Source organism: Argentina silus (assembly GCF_951799395.1).
Source record: "Argentina silus genome assembly, chromosome: 14".
In the NCBI taxonomy this organism is placed as follows: domain Eukaryota; kingdom Metazoa; phylum Chordata; class Actinopteri; order Argentiniformes; family Argentinidae; genus Argentina; species Argentina silus.
Genome location: NC_139668.1, coordinates 2,934,947 through 2,947,517, shown reverse-complemented (window position 1 = coordinate 2,947,517; position 12,571 = coordinate 2,934,947). Strand labels below are relative to the sequence as shown.

The 12,571-nt window shown below is 43.5% G+C and overlaps 1 protein-coding gene across 4 annotated transcripts in view; it reads left to right on the top strand.

Moving 5' to 3' along the window:
• Positions 1–9,949, top strand: part of LOC310814887 (CLIP-associating protein 1-B-like) — a 39,290-nt gene extending 29,341 nt beyond the window's left edge. For 2 of the 4 annotated variants that reach the window (XM_083684439.1, XM_083684438.1), the window contains 14 exons: positions 1,060–1,123; positions 1,551–1,714; positions 1,815–2,037; positions 2,196–2,291; positions 2,724–2,870; positions 3,158–3,264; positions 4,305–4,452; positions 4,821–5,058; positions 5,144–5,200; positions 5,554–5,747; positions 5,909–6,037; positions 6,510–6,716; positions 6,973–7,089; positions 7,245–9,949. In XM_083684439.1, coding sequence (XP_083540565.1) covers positions 1,060–1,123; positions 1,551–1,714; positions 1,815–2,037; positions 2,196–2,291; positions 2,724–2,870; positions 3,158–3,264; positions 4,305–4,452; positions 4,821–5,058; positions 5,144–5,200; positions 5,554–5,747; positions 5,909–6,037; positions 6,510–6,716; positions 6,973–7,089; positions 7,245–7,331 — 1,978 coding nt within the window. In that variant the 3' untranslated portion in view covers positions 7,332–9,949. The remainder of the gene's footprint in view (positions 1–1,059; positions 1,124–1,550; positions 1,715–1,814; positions 2,038–2,195; positions 2,292–2,723; positions 2,871–3,157; positions 3,265–4,304; positions 4,453–4,820; positions 5,059–5,143; positions 5,201–5,553; positions 5,748–5,908; positions 6,038–6,509; positions 6,717–6,972; positions 7,090–7,244) is intronic. The other 2 variants (XM_083684441.1, XM_083684440.1) reach the window with 1 other exon arrangement.
• Positions 9,950–12,571: the final 2,622 nt, after the last annotated feature.

The following is a 12,571-nucleotide window of genomic DNA, read 5'->3' as shown; positions in this document are numbered from 1 at the left end:
TGATCAATTTACTCTTGTCAGCTTCTCTTCCCAAAATGTAGTAATGGCAGCAATAAGCTCATCTCTGTACTTCGGTTTCACCTCCCTTCTCATGTACTTTTTCATTGCATGCCAGACAAGCTCGATGGGGTTGAATTCAGGAGACCTGTGTGTGAAAGAAAATGTCATGTCAATTGATTTCAATACATTGTTTTTAAATTGCTCAGTACATTACACAGCAGACAAATATCAAGAATTGTCTCATTAACTTAATCTGCTGGTGTCTTGACCCAGTTTATCCCCTCATTTGTGATGCAAATTGGTGTGCTTCGGATCATTGTCTGCATTAGTTATACAAAATGATGATCATTATCAACATTAGAGTTTACTATAATATAATTTAGATTGACAATTTAAAGATCCCTATAGTCTAGACAGAAATCTATTAAACAATATGAGGGTTAATTCACTATATATTATACCTTGGAAGAAACGTTGAGTTGGACGCAGAAAAATCTTCATTCCTTTGATGATGTATTCCTCGAAGTAAATTGGATCCATGATACCTGAAAGATGACACCGGGTAGAATTCTACTGTCGCAAATTACGTTGGTAAAGGAGATGAATACAATATGATTGCTATGAGAATAAACGTCCCTGTTTACTCTGAGAATAAATTACTTTCACACATTGATTATAAATACAGGAATAGCATACATTTAATTGTGTTATATAGGCCTAATAATATATTTATCTCATACATTATGCTGAGGTCTTCCCCCTCTCACATTTTCTAGCACAATATTAACGACTTCATTGCATGTGTTATCGAGGTACAGTAAGCCTATCCATTAGAATTGCTCAAAGATGCCTCCTGGTGGTTGTTTTGCCGAGGTGTAATGTGAAAAAGGCCAGTAGAGTCACTACTGCTGCCGCGGTAACCTGCTCTGCTGTCGTTGACAAATTTACATGTTAAACAACGACTGTAGGATCTGGGCTACAATTGGGAACCATCTTTATCAGTGTTCTCTGCTCATGCAGGATCAGTAAAGTATATCATGTCATTCCTTCATGTTGCAGCCGTGTGGAGTTGAAGAGGTTATGTGAGATCTTCACCAGGATGTTTGCAGACCCACACAGCAAGGTCAGACCCTCTGGCACTGAGCATGCATGTATGCTTTGCATGCCTAATACAATACATTATGATTTCAGTGTTGTGAAGTTAAACTAATCTTGTTTCTGTACTAATGGAGTGTCCTTTTCTGTCGCATGGTCGTCTTTGCTGTGGACTATAACATCAGAGAGTAAGTGTGTTGTCCCCTTTTGATAATGCAGTCAAATCAAACTGTAATTGTAATTAGGTAGATATGGTGACGGTGCAAAAGCCATGAGTTGTTTGTAAAGCCTCAATACATTGAAATATGGAATTCCTATGGCTCTGGTATTGAGATTCAAATTCAAGTTTAGCAAGGTGCCACATTCTGTAAAGTCTGTTGCCCCAGTGCTCTGATTGAAGCCACCATGTCCATATGGGAGTGTGACATTAATGGTGTGTGTGTGTGTGGTGTCAGGTGTTCAGCATGTTCCTGGAGACGCTGGGGGACTTCATCACCCTCCACAGAGAGGACCTGCAAGACTGGCTGTTTGTGCTGCTCACACAGCTGCTGAAGAAGATGGGCGCCGACCTGCTGGGCTCTGTACAGGCCAAGGTCCAGAAGGCCCTGGATGTCACCAGGTTAGACCTCATACTACAGTACAGCTCTCTGTACGCTACTTTATGCCGTGAACTGATTTGTAGTGCATCAATCTCTCTGACGCTTTCCTCTCTTGCTCAGGGACTCCTTTCCATTCGACCAGCAGTTTAATATACTGATGCGCTTCATCGTCGATCAGACTCAGACACCGAACCTCAAGGTGAAAGTGGCCATTTTGAGGTACATCGAAGGCCTGGCGCGACAGATGGACCCCACGGACTTCGTCAACTCCAGCGAGACCAGGCTGGCCGTCTCCCGCATCATCACTTGGACCACAGAACCAAAGAGCTCCGACGTCAGGAAGGTGGGTTGGCTTCCACAGCAACAGCAAAACGCACCACACCACATTCTGTCATCCAAACCTCACAGAAAGGTCTGGCTTCCCTCCTTTTTGTTTTAGTTTTTCTTAGTTCTTTCTTATTTTGTATTTTAAACTGACATTTCCCTGCGTGTGGAACCCAGACGGTTCATAACTGGCCAGGTGAGGATTTGTCAGGCAGGCCCAGCACCGTTGCCTCTCTGCCTGGAGAGGGTAACCTGGAGGAGAGGTGCAAGCAGGTAGAGCCTCGTCAGCATGGCCTGAACATAACCTCCCCAAGCTTGGCCTCTCTCTGTCTCTAACCCGGCTTTACCCGACAGATACAGACCTGGTTCTGCTTTCATTGGCATTTGTATTACAAGAGAATGCTGCCACTTTTTACTCACAGTTTTTGTTGTCTGTGTTGATTGGGTCCATCAAAGTGCATGCGATTTATACCAGGCAGGAACTATTTGATACTGGTCCAATACCAATAACTGACAATGTGGTTTTAACTTGACTGACCTGACTGAATGCTAACCAAACCTAAATAAATGAGCTCTCTCTTTCTTAAGGATGTACACAGTGTTGTACACACTATGGAAGTAACTAATGGTACATTGAAGTTACTGTTTGCTTTGATTTGGAAACGTCCTCACTCACGTTTCCTCCTTGTGGTGTCCGACGGTCAGGCGGCCCAGGTGGTGCTCATCGCCCTGTTTGAACTGAACACCCCAGAGTTCACCATGCTACTGGGAGCCCTGCCCAAGACCTTCCAGGACGGAGCCACCAAACTGCTGCACAACCATCTGAGGAACTCCAGTAACACCAGCGGAGTGGTAAAGCCTGCCCCTACCCCCACACATGTCTTCTCACTGTCACTATAAGACAACAACATACAGATGGAGCCAAATAGATTGCGTGAAAACATATATTTAAATTTTAATTGGTATAGTTCTTGAGATTTCTTTTTAATTCCACCCCTCAGCTGCTCCCAGCCCATCCCACTTCTCTCGATATATACCACCCTCTCTTGGTTTCCTTGTGCCATATATTTTTCAGTTGTGCTGTGATGTGTTTCCTGATGTAGTTCCTGAAACGTTCACTGTTTCTTGTTCGTCATCAGGCTTCTCCAAGTAATACCATCGGGCGCACTCCTCCCAGGCACCCGAGCAGTCGCAGCAGCCCCCTCACCTCCCCCACCAACTGCTCCCACGGAGGGCTCTCTCCCAGGTATGGCCCCCCCAGCCCTATGACACGTCACCTTGGATACTGATCTCAAATTAGTATGTCCCAGAGTGGTTGTACCATGACACAGTTGACGTCAGCGCTGTCAGGAGTAATATTTGGTTGATGATGTTCTGAAAACAGGGCTAGAACTTCCATTCTTTTTTGATGGGTTTCTGAGGCTTACCAACGCTATTTACTAACTCTTTACTAATAATGCCTCTCAGAACAGGGTTTCTTTTCTCTTTCCGTTTCGTTCCTTTCTCACATTTCTCTTTTCCTCCCTTGGGATTCTACCCCTCCCTTCTTTGTCCTCCTCCCTGCTCCCGTTCTTTCCTTATCCGCCCCTTCCTCATTGGCTGTGCTGTGGAAACAGTCGGCTCTGGGGTTGGAGCGCTGATGGCCTCTCAAAGTATCCCCCTCCTTTTCCTCCTCTCTCCACCCCTGCTGCCCCCTCCCTCAAGGCCTTACGACGTGCTTACTCACCCAGGTAACATGCCTCTGCTGGGGGATCATGGTATGGGATGTGGATGAGGAAGAGGAAACACTCCCAGAAAGAATCACAAATCACTTAAATTCCCTCTCCTTGTGAGACTAACACTTCTATTGAAATTCTCTTTCAATGTCCTTGGGTATGTTAGGGCCCCCTTACCTTTTGTTAAATCTGTTCAACACTTTCTACAGTCACTTATCAGTTTACCTCTGATGTGTTCTTGAATACTAGGGAATACCTTTGATTTTCCTACCCCACAGAGAAATATTGCTTTGTTTTTTCACCTATTTTTTTCACTCAACAGCAATTTGTGATTGTTCACTTCAGGAATCACCTCATTAACCCTTTGACTCACCTCTCTGTTCCTCTATGTCATTATCAACATGCACTGCATGTAGATGTATGCGCACTGTACTCTTCGTAGATCTGTTATGAAAACAATACTTTAAATAGAGAATGAAGGCCCAGACTGCCATTTCCTATGGTGTTGTAGTGTATGCGTCTGGTGTGTTTGTATAATAACCCTCCCCTTCTCTCCTCTGGTTGTCTGAAGCATGTTGGAGTATGACACAGAAAACCTCAACTCTGACGAGATCTACAGTTCCCTGCGCGGCGTCACTGAGGCCATCCAGAACTTTAGCTTCCGCAGTCAGGAGGACCTCATAGAGCCCAGCAGACGTGACGGCAAGAGAGAGGTTGTGGTGAGTGAGCCCCTACAACTGTATACACCCCCTTCTCAGTGACCTGCACGGGTCCCACAAAAATCTGTCATGGAGGGGGAGCAGTTATCACTGTTGAGCCACACAAAGTACTACAAGACATCAACATTGTCATCTAAAAGCTGTATATTTTTTTTTTCACCCAATGGTTGACCTCTATAGTATTATAATGATCCTAGCCTTAGCAATGTACTACTGTATGATAACTCCACTAAGTGAGTCGACTCTAAGCTCTGCGGATCGCAAACTCGCTTTGTAAGTGGAAGCGGGTTCGATCCCCACCAGAGTTGCAACTTGCTTCACACCCGTGTTTGCTACAACATTGACAGTTGTGTCCTACCTCCCCCCAGACGGGTGTGGGCGCGTCCTCAGACCAAGACCATCGCTCGGGGGTCGATGTGGTGGAGGGAGGCCGCACGGCCCTGGACAACAAGACCTCCTTACTCAACACCCCCTCCCCCCGACAGTTCGCCGGGCCACGTGTCCGGGACTACAACCCCTACAACTACACCGACACCATCAGCGCCTATGACAAGGGGGCTCTTAAGGAGACGGTGTATGAAGATGATGTGGAGCAGCTTGGGGACGGTGAGTCTCAGAGCCTTGCTGCGTTAGGCCTCAGCTGTAGGTCAGACACAACGTCCTTTCTCATCCTCTCCTCCGCTTCCTGCAGGCCGTCACCAAGACTGTGGAGAGAACAAGATTCTGCATCCCAAGAGTTTCTTGTCTGGTAAAGGCATGTTCCACTTTTATTAGAATTGCATTCATTTTTAGGTGTGTCTCACTTATGAAATATAATGTATTGCAATAAATCATTTATTTGCAAAAGTCACCCTCACACTTTGTATGAACATGCGTATATGATCATTTTACAATGACATACTGAATGAAGTAGCTAAGATATCGACAAGTTCTTTATTTAACAAAATTCTTAAATCACCTCAGAGTGACGTGTGCAGTCAGTGTGAATGACCCTAGTCTATGATGTCATCAACAGTCGATCAGTGTGAATGACCATAGTCTGTGATATCATCAACAGTAGACAGTCAGTGTGTTGACCCTTGTCTATGATGTCATCCACAGTGGACCCCGGGGAGCAGCTGGAGCTGGTGGCGGAACTGCTGAAGGAGCTGTCCAATCCCAGCGAGCGAGCGGAGGAGCGGCGGGGGGCGCTGGTGGAGCTGATGAAGGTGTCCCGGGAGGACAGCCTGGCTGTGTGGGAGGAGCACTTCAAGTCCATGCTGCTGCTGCTCCTGGAGACGCTGGGGGACAAAGACGTAAGGCTGGGAACACAGTCCTGGAAACACGCCTGGATTTGTTACTGTCCTAAAAACACACACTCTCTCACTCTCTCACTCTGGCACTAAAACACTGTCCTAAAAATAAGCTTTTTTTCCCAGTCATGATACTTAGCTTGATAATGTCCTCTCCCATGCAGTACACCATCCGGGCTCTGGCTCTGAGAGTGCTGAAGGAGATCCTGAGGAACCAGCCGGCCCGCTTTAAGAACTATGCAGAACTCACCATCATGAAAACCCTGGAGGCCCACAAAGACTCCCACAAGGAAGTGAGTGAGGGGCCGCTGGACAGGCTGTGTCTGAGCCTCTGGTGAAGAGAAGATTTTATCTTCACACAGGAATTGCATTGACGTATCTGTGATGTTTTATTTGATCCATTTCATACGGATGCACCCTTTGCAGTAGCCTCTTATCTGAGCATATTAAGGGGATCTAAACATGACACCAAAGAGAATATACTAAGAAAACTGCATTTCCATATTAGAAACTGCATTTCCATTAGAAATCCACAATCACGCTTGCAGGATTGGCTTAAAATGAGTGAATTCATCATTTTGGGGACATAGTTGGGTACTATAGTTATGACATTAATTTGGCTAACATCTATTAGACATACTGGTGTTGTCTGTTTAGTCTGCTTCGCTGGGCGTTCCCCGAAGTATAGGTCACTTGGAACTCGGAACCATGATGCTCCATTGGAACCTCCAGGCCTTGTCTACCCCTGCCCTCTTCCCTCTGTAGGTGGTGCGGGCAGCAGAGGAGGCAGCGTCCACCCTGGCCAGCTCCATCCACCCAGAGCAGTGTATTAAGGTGCTGTGCCCCATCGTCCAGACGGCTGACTACCCCATCAACCTGGCCGCCATTAAGATGCAGACCAAGGTCATAGAGCGCATCACCAAGGACTCCCTGCACCAGCTGCTGCCCGACATCATCCCAGGCCTCTTGCAGGTACATAAGTTATTTTACCATGCTATGTCTAACGTTACCGTACAGACTCAGGAAGGGTGATGGAACGTATTGGTGTTGGGAATCAGAGTGACTATTCATATTATATATACTATTATTATTTTATTTTTTTAAATGGATCTATGACTACCGCTAAATTGTTTATGTTTGAGATTTGGCTGAGTAATGAAACTAGCTGGGAATGTTTTATTGAAAGCACAGGCTCCTATTTTTCTAACTGTGTGATGTGTCTCTGCAGGGCTATGACAACACAGAGAGCAGTGTGCGCAAGGCCAGTGTTTTCTGCCTGGTGGCCATCTACTCTGTGATTGGTGAAGAGCTAAAACCTTATTTGGCACAACTCACTGGCAGCAAGGTACAGCGATATTTGAGTGTTTTTAAAATGATCACTCATCACCATTCTCATTCAAACGCTCATACCGACGGGTTCGTAGAGGGTAACATTGTTTTTCGGTCTCATCGACCTTCATTGTAAAGACCGGTCGCTATTCTCCACTTGTTCCCCTCCAGATGAAACTGCTGAACTTGTACATCAAGAGGGCCCAGACATCCACCAGCAACAGCAGCAGCTCGTCGGACATCTCCTCACACAGCTAGTGGAAGGACGTGTTCCATAAATGTGTGGCAAGGACATACAGACGAGGTTCTGCCTCTCTCCACACCACCTCATGGCTCAGTGTTCTCATGCTACAGGTTGCGGTTCCTGTTGGAGAAACATCTGCCAGTCGCAATCAGTGTTTTTTTGTTCCCGTTTTATGTTGTTGGTCCTTTAATTCCACATCCTTTAAATTCTACTGTGATACTTCACACCTTTATATATTGTATTGAATGGTCAAGCTTTGAATGACAACTGAATCCTTTTTGAAGGCTTCGATGTTGATAGACGCAGAGTGTTGCTCTATACACTACTGCCTCACTGCCTCTGGTGTTTTTCCTTGCAATGGATCAATATTTGGAAACATTTTTAGGGCATTTTAAATTGAGCAATTAAGAAATGCTGATGCATATTCAATAGCAATGTGCCATCTTAAACAATTGTACTTGGGAGCAATGATATGTTTTTAAGCCTGTATGTATTTAAGGATCCTTGTGAAGAGGTAAAATCCATCATCTTAAACCTCCACTTTATTTCCATTAGTGGTAGATGATCATTTGGCTGGCCAATGATTATGTACAGTGAACCTGTATAAGACTGCCCATTCCCTGTGTGTAATGTCTGTGTAAACATTGTAGTCTGGGCCAAACAACTGATGAATACTTATTTTTCCCTTTTCACAAGGATCACAATATTATCCTTCATAGATTAAAAAGGGGAAATATTGGTGGATGTGTCTGCTGTCTGACATCCTTGGAAATTCACAAACTCAAAAAAAGTCAAGACTACTGTGATTTGTAGTATTCTTGTAACTTTGAGTAATTCCAAAATTGAATGTAAATCACTATGAAGAGTCCTACATTTTTCAATGTGACACATTTTGTCGGAAGGCAAAATATGGGCAATACCTATTTGACAATCTGAAATATTAGTATATATCATACAAATCTAGTCTATTGTCAAAATTAAATGCCAGCACTTGGAAAATGCCTCTGAAAATAGAAGGCAAAAAATAGGTAGACAATAACCCCCTTTTGACAGCGGTGCCAGTGCGTGTCAAGGCTTACAAGCGGCCGGCGAGTGCTGAAAGCCTGGTGCTTTGAGCCTAGTGAACAAGCCTGTTTAAATTTCCACAGCTGGGCTTTCTAGTCCTACCCTGTAGAATAGTTTTACATTCTCGCACTAAACCGTGCCCTTAGCCCCATTTGGCCTCATAAAGACCAGGGGGGTAGAAGAGGCTAAAAGCCAGAGTTTTAAGAACCCAATAGGCCTGGAGTAAGAACCTTGCAGCCCGGGGTGACTGTGTTAAAGCAATTGGCCTTGGCACGCAGGACGTAGGCCCCGCTATGGAAAGCCGGCTATTGAGTTTGGTCTTTTGAATTCAGTTGTTTAAAACAGCAATAAGTATACGTATAAGTACCCACAAAAATCTAATTTGGATAGACTTTTCTCGTCAAAGCACTGTCAATTACCATTGTAATCTTCACTTGAGATGCTCTCAACTGGTAAATGTACAGATGTGTCGTTTTAAGTGCACCAATGAAATGTTACTGCTGCTTTAGAAATACTAATCATGGCGTCCAACCCGATGTATGTGCTGTACTGATTCTGAATGTTGAAGGTACAGGTGTTCTGGTTGGATGATGAGGGTTAGGTGTTACTGAAGACTATCAGGCCTTACTCTGTTTCTGTAGTACAGCTTCACTACATTGACTGTTAAATGTACTGTAACAGTGCAAAATGTTTCTTTTTTTCTCAAATGTGAGAACTCATAGCAATCGTATCTGCTCTCAACCGAAGGTCGCCTGTGTGAAGTCCAATACGTTGGTTGTCAAATACAGTATAACGTTGTTAGACCTTACCTGTTGCTATTTAGGCAAATTAAATCTAAAGTGTTTTGTACAGTATCTCATTTTTAATCATAGCTTCTCAAACTTCTAATGAAATAGTCAGAAAACACATTTCCTGCATGCAAGAGAACATGCTTATTTCACAACCTCAGTTACTACATTCCCAGCTGGTGGAAGATAAAATTGCTACTATGAATGTCTGGTCAGCTTGTACTACACACTATTGATGTCCAGAAAATCAAGCAAGCTAGGGCTAAGTTAGCAGACCTTAACCAACGTTGTATACATACTGTACAGTATTTGTCTGCTGTGTGCACACATTGGCCTGGATAATGTCATTATCCTAAAGTTATGTGTCTTGAATATGTATTTGCGTGTGCCTTTTTTTTTCTTTTCTTTTTTTTTTCAGTGTACCCTGCAATATTAATCCATACTAGACTACAGTTTATGACCCTACTTTTGGTATCCTGCCCCATTTCAAATATGTGTGATGACTGATGCCATTAAAGACTAAGGCTACTGTAAATAAACTAAAGTCATGTCATGGCTATATTTTCAACATACTGTATGTTTTTGCCTGTTATATTCCTTGTAAACCACTTACAACGCATGGTTTTATTTAGCTTCAGTCATGTTTTATCTCATACCTATATTTATGTTTTATTTTCTGTGTATTATGACAACTGTACATATTTTCCTGTTTTGTTCACTCTCTCCTGTGACAGAATTTGCAGAAACCTAAACTTGAAATAAACCAACTTCAGACTTTTTTTTTGGTTTGTCATGATTCTTTCCTATGCATATACTCAACTATGTGGGGTGCAGATAGAGGAGTTTTACTGCAGGATGCAGAATCAGCAGTAGATGGCGCTCTGTAAGCTGAACTAAATAGGACCATGTTCTTGATGTGTGTATTTAAAATGCATAACAAACAATTGTAACTTATCTAGAATAGGAAAAACACAATGACATCCTGCCTCAGCCATACAACTCAGAGCACTGGAACTCAATTGCTCCAACAACTTAGTCCTCCCAGTGAATTTTTCAGTTGTTTCACATACTTAGGTTGTATCCACTTTATCCTCTTACACAGTAATTGGTTTGATGATAACAGTTCTGAATAATTATTGACTGACAAACCAAAGTATTGGTGTGTGTTGAAGTTGCATTTTGCTCAATGCAAAGAGTGTTAGTGGGTATCTTTGAGGTGGAATTCCTGTTAGTCACAGTGTAGAGTTTGATGAGACTACTTATGGTACAAATGTGTCTTTTCCAGGGACGCAGTGGTTTACAAGCTTTAGCTGGCTATGAATCTTTAAATACCTATTTTGGATCACTCCAAATGCTCCTTTTAATTTAAAGATCAAAGCTGTGTGGATGTGAGCCACTGTTAAATGGTGTGCACTGTGCTGGCCTGTCAGATAGTCTACCCTGAAACAGACTCATTAGAGCTGAAGTCTCTCTGCGGTGGCCTTGTCTCATCTCTGACACGCCACCGAGGGCTGCCTTTTCATTAGTATTCACATGCTGTTGAAAATTAATTTTATTAAAGCCCTCAATTCCCCACCAACCCCCTCTGTTTAAAGATCTTTATAGTGTATGATTAGCACATATTTCACCAACCTGGCTCGGAGTGGCGGCTAGGTCGGGAGGTCGCACAAATGAAAGAAAACGACTTCATTGTGAGATGACTAGGCCATAAATCATCGCCCATTTTCTATAAATCACGGCAGATGGCAGGGAGCGAGCTAAGACTCATGGGAGCTCGTATGGCCCTGTGCATGATGGGAATGGTGGACTGCAGCAGACGCTGGCAGACTAAGAGGTCACTGTGAGGAAGACAGTGAGGCAGTGCAGGCAGGCGCAGGGGGAGAGCCTCTTTCCTGTGGCCAATGTTTGGGTTCAGTCTGATGAGATGCAGACCCCGGGGTCTCTGGAACACAACCTCTCCAGGCTGCCCTCCATTTAATGTGTCTAATCTGCCTGTTTAATATGGATGTGCCTCTATCCCCCTCAGTCCCCCAGCTGTAGTGAGCACTGTCAAACTGACATGAAATATCTTCCGATACGGGAATCCAGGAGGTGAATTCTCTCTTTTATTATTCATCATGATTATCTAACGGGAACAGAGTACAGCTAAATAGACTAAAACTAATGTACTACAGTTCCTGTCATCTATGCCAGAAACTAAACTGGCATACAGTATATGGATTTACAGTATGAGTGTGTTATATGACATGGCATTCCAAATGACGGAGAAACAAAACAAATAATGTTGAACATCAGGCCTGATGTCGTGTCCACAGGTTTGCTCTGCTGATACACTGTATTTCTGCATGTCCTCAGAGGAGTAACTGAATGTCAGATTGGTGCGTTGTTGCTGTAAGCACATTGAACTATGATACAGTTCGACTTCAAGAAGGGAACATCATCCCAGAGGAATCACTCTTAGGTGAGACAAGGTCAGACTGAGGTCAAGGTCAGATGTGTAACGAGCAGACGGTAGAGTCAATCAGAGTCTCTTTCTCTGAGCGAGCTGTATTGTTGGTCTCAAGGATTTAGATTCTGTGGTTCATCACAGACCAACACCAAGTGCGGCCATTTTGGCAGGAAAATCTATTGAATTATTCTGAATACCTTTATGATATTTGGTCCGATATGTCAATCTGTTTTACTGTAATCGAACAGCTTTTGAACAGCTTTACTATATTATATCCTATCAGGCTGACTACTGACACAGGAAAGTTGTTCCCAGTTCATCCACTAGAGGGAGCTTTAGGGCTGTTAAATTTGACTAGGTCAAGGCTAGACTGCTTAATGTCATTACAGTAAGATTACAATTGGATTTCCTCAACCTGTTAAGCATGAAATGGATTATCATCATTGCTATAATTAGAGAGTCACTATGTCATATTTTGCTGTGTTGTCTTTTGTTTCTTTTCAAATTAAGAACTTTATTGGGCACTTTGGGCGTTTATCCTGCAAAAGCTAAGTGAGTGTCCTCTTAACTACAGGAGGCCTATGCAAGTAGAAGTTGATATATGATACATATTCATTCAAGATATATGTATTCATAATACAGTATGAATTTCCTCTATATTTATCATGAGAAAAACAAGTGTTTTTATCATCTTGTAAAGCTGCCAAAATGCATTTTGCGAAGCTGCACAATAGCTCACAGAGCACATTTTCCTCCTCAGCTCCTTGCCTAATTGATCTCTCCACGTATTGTGGCCTCTCCACGGGCCTGCACACAATGCAAGGCTGTGATTATGGTCTTATTTAGCAGGAAAATAAAAGATGGCTTCCTCTGAGAGGGGGGATTTATAGGCCTGTCTTGGCAGTTGGCTCATGGTTTCTCAGATCTGCTTTTACTCTGGTGTCCCCTCTGA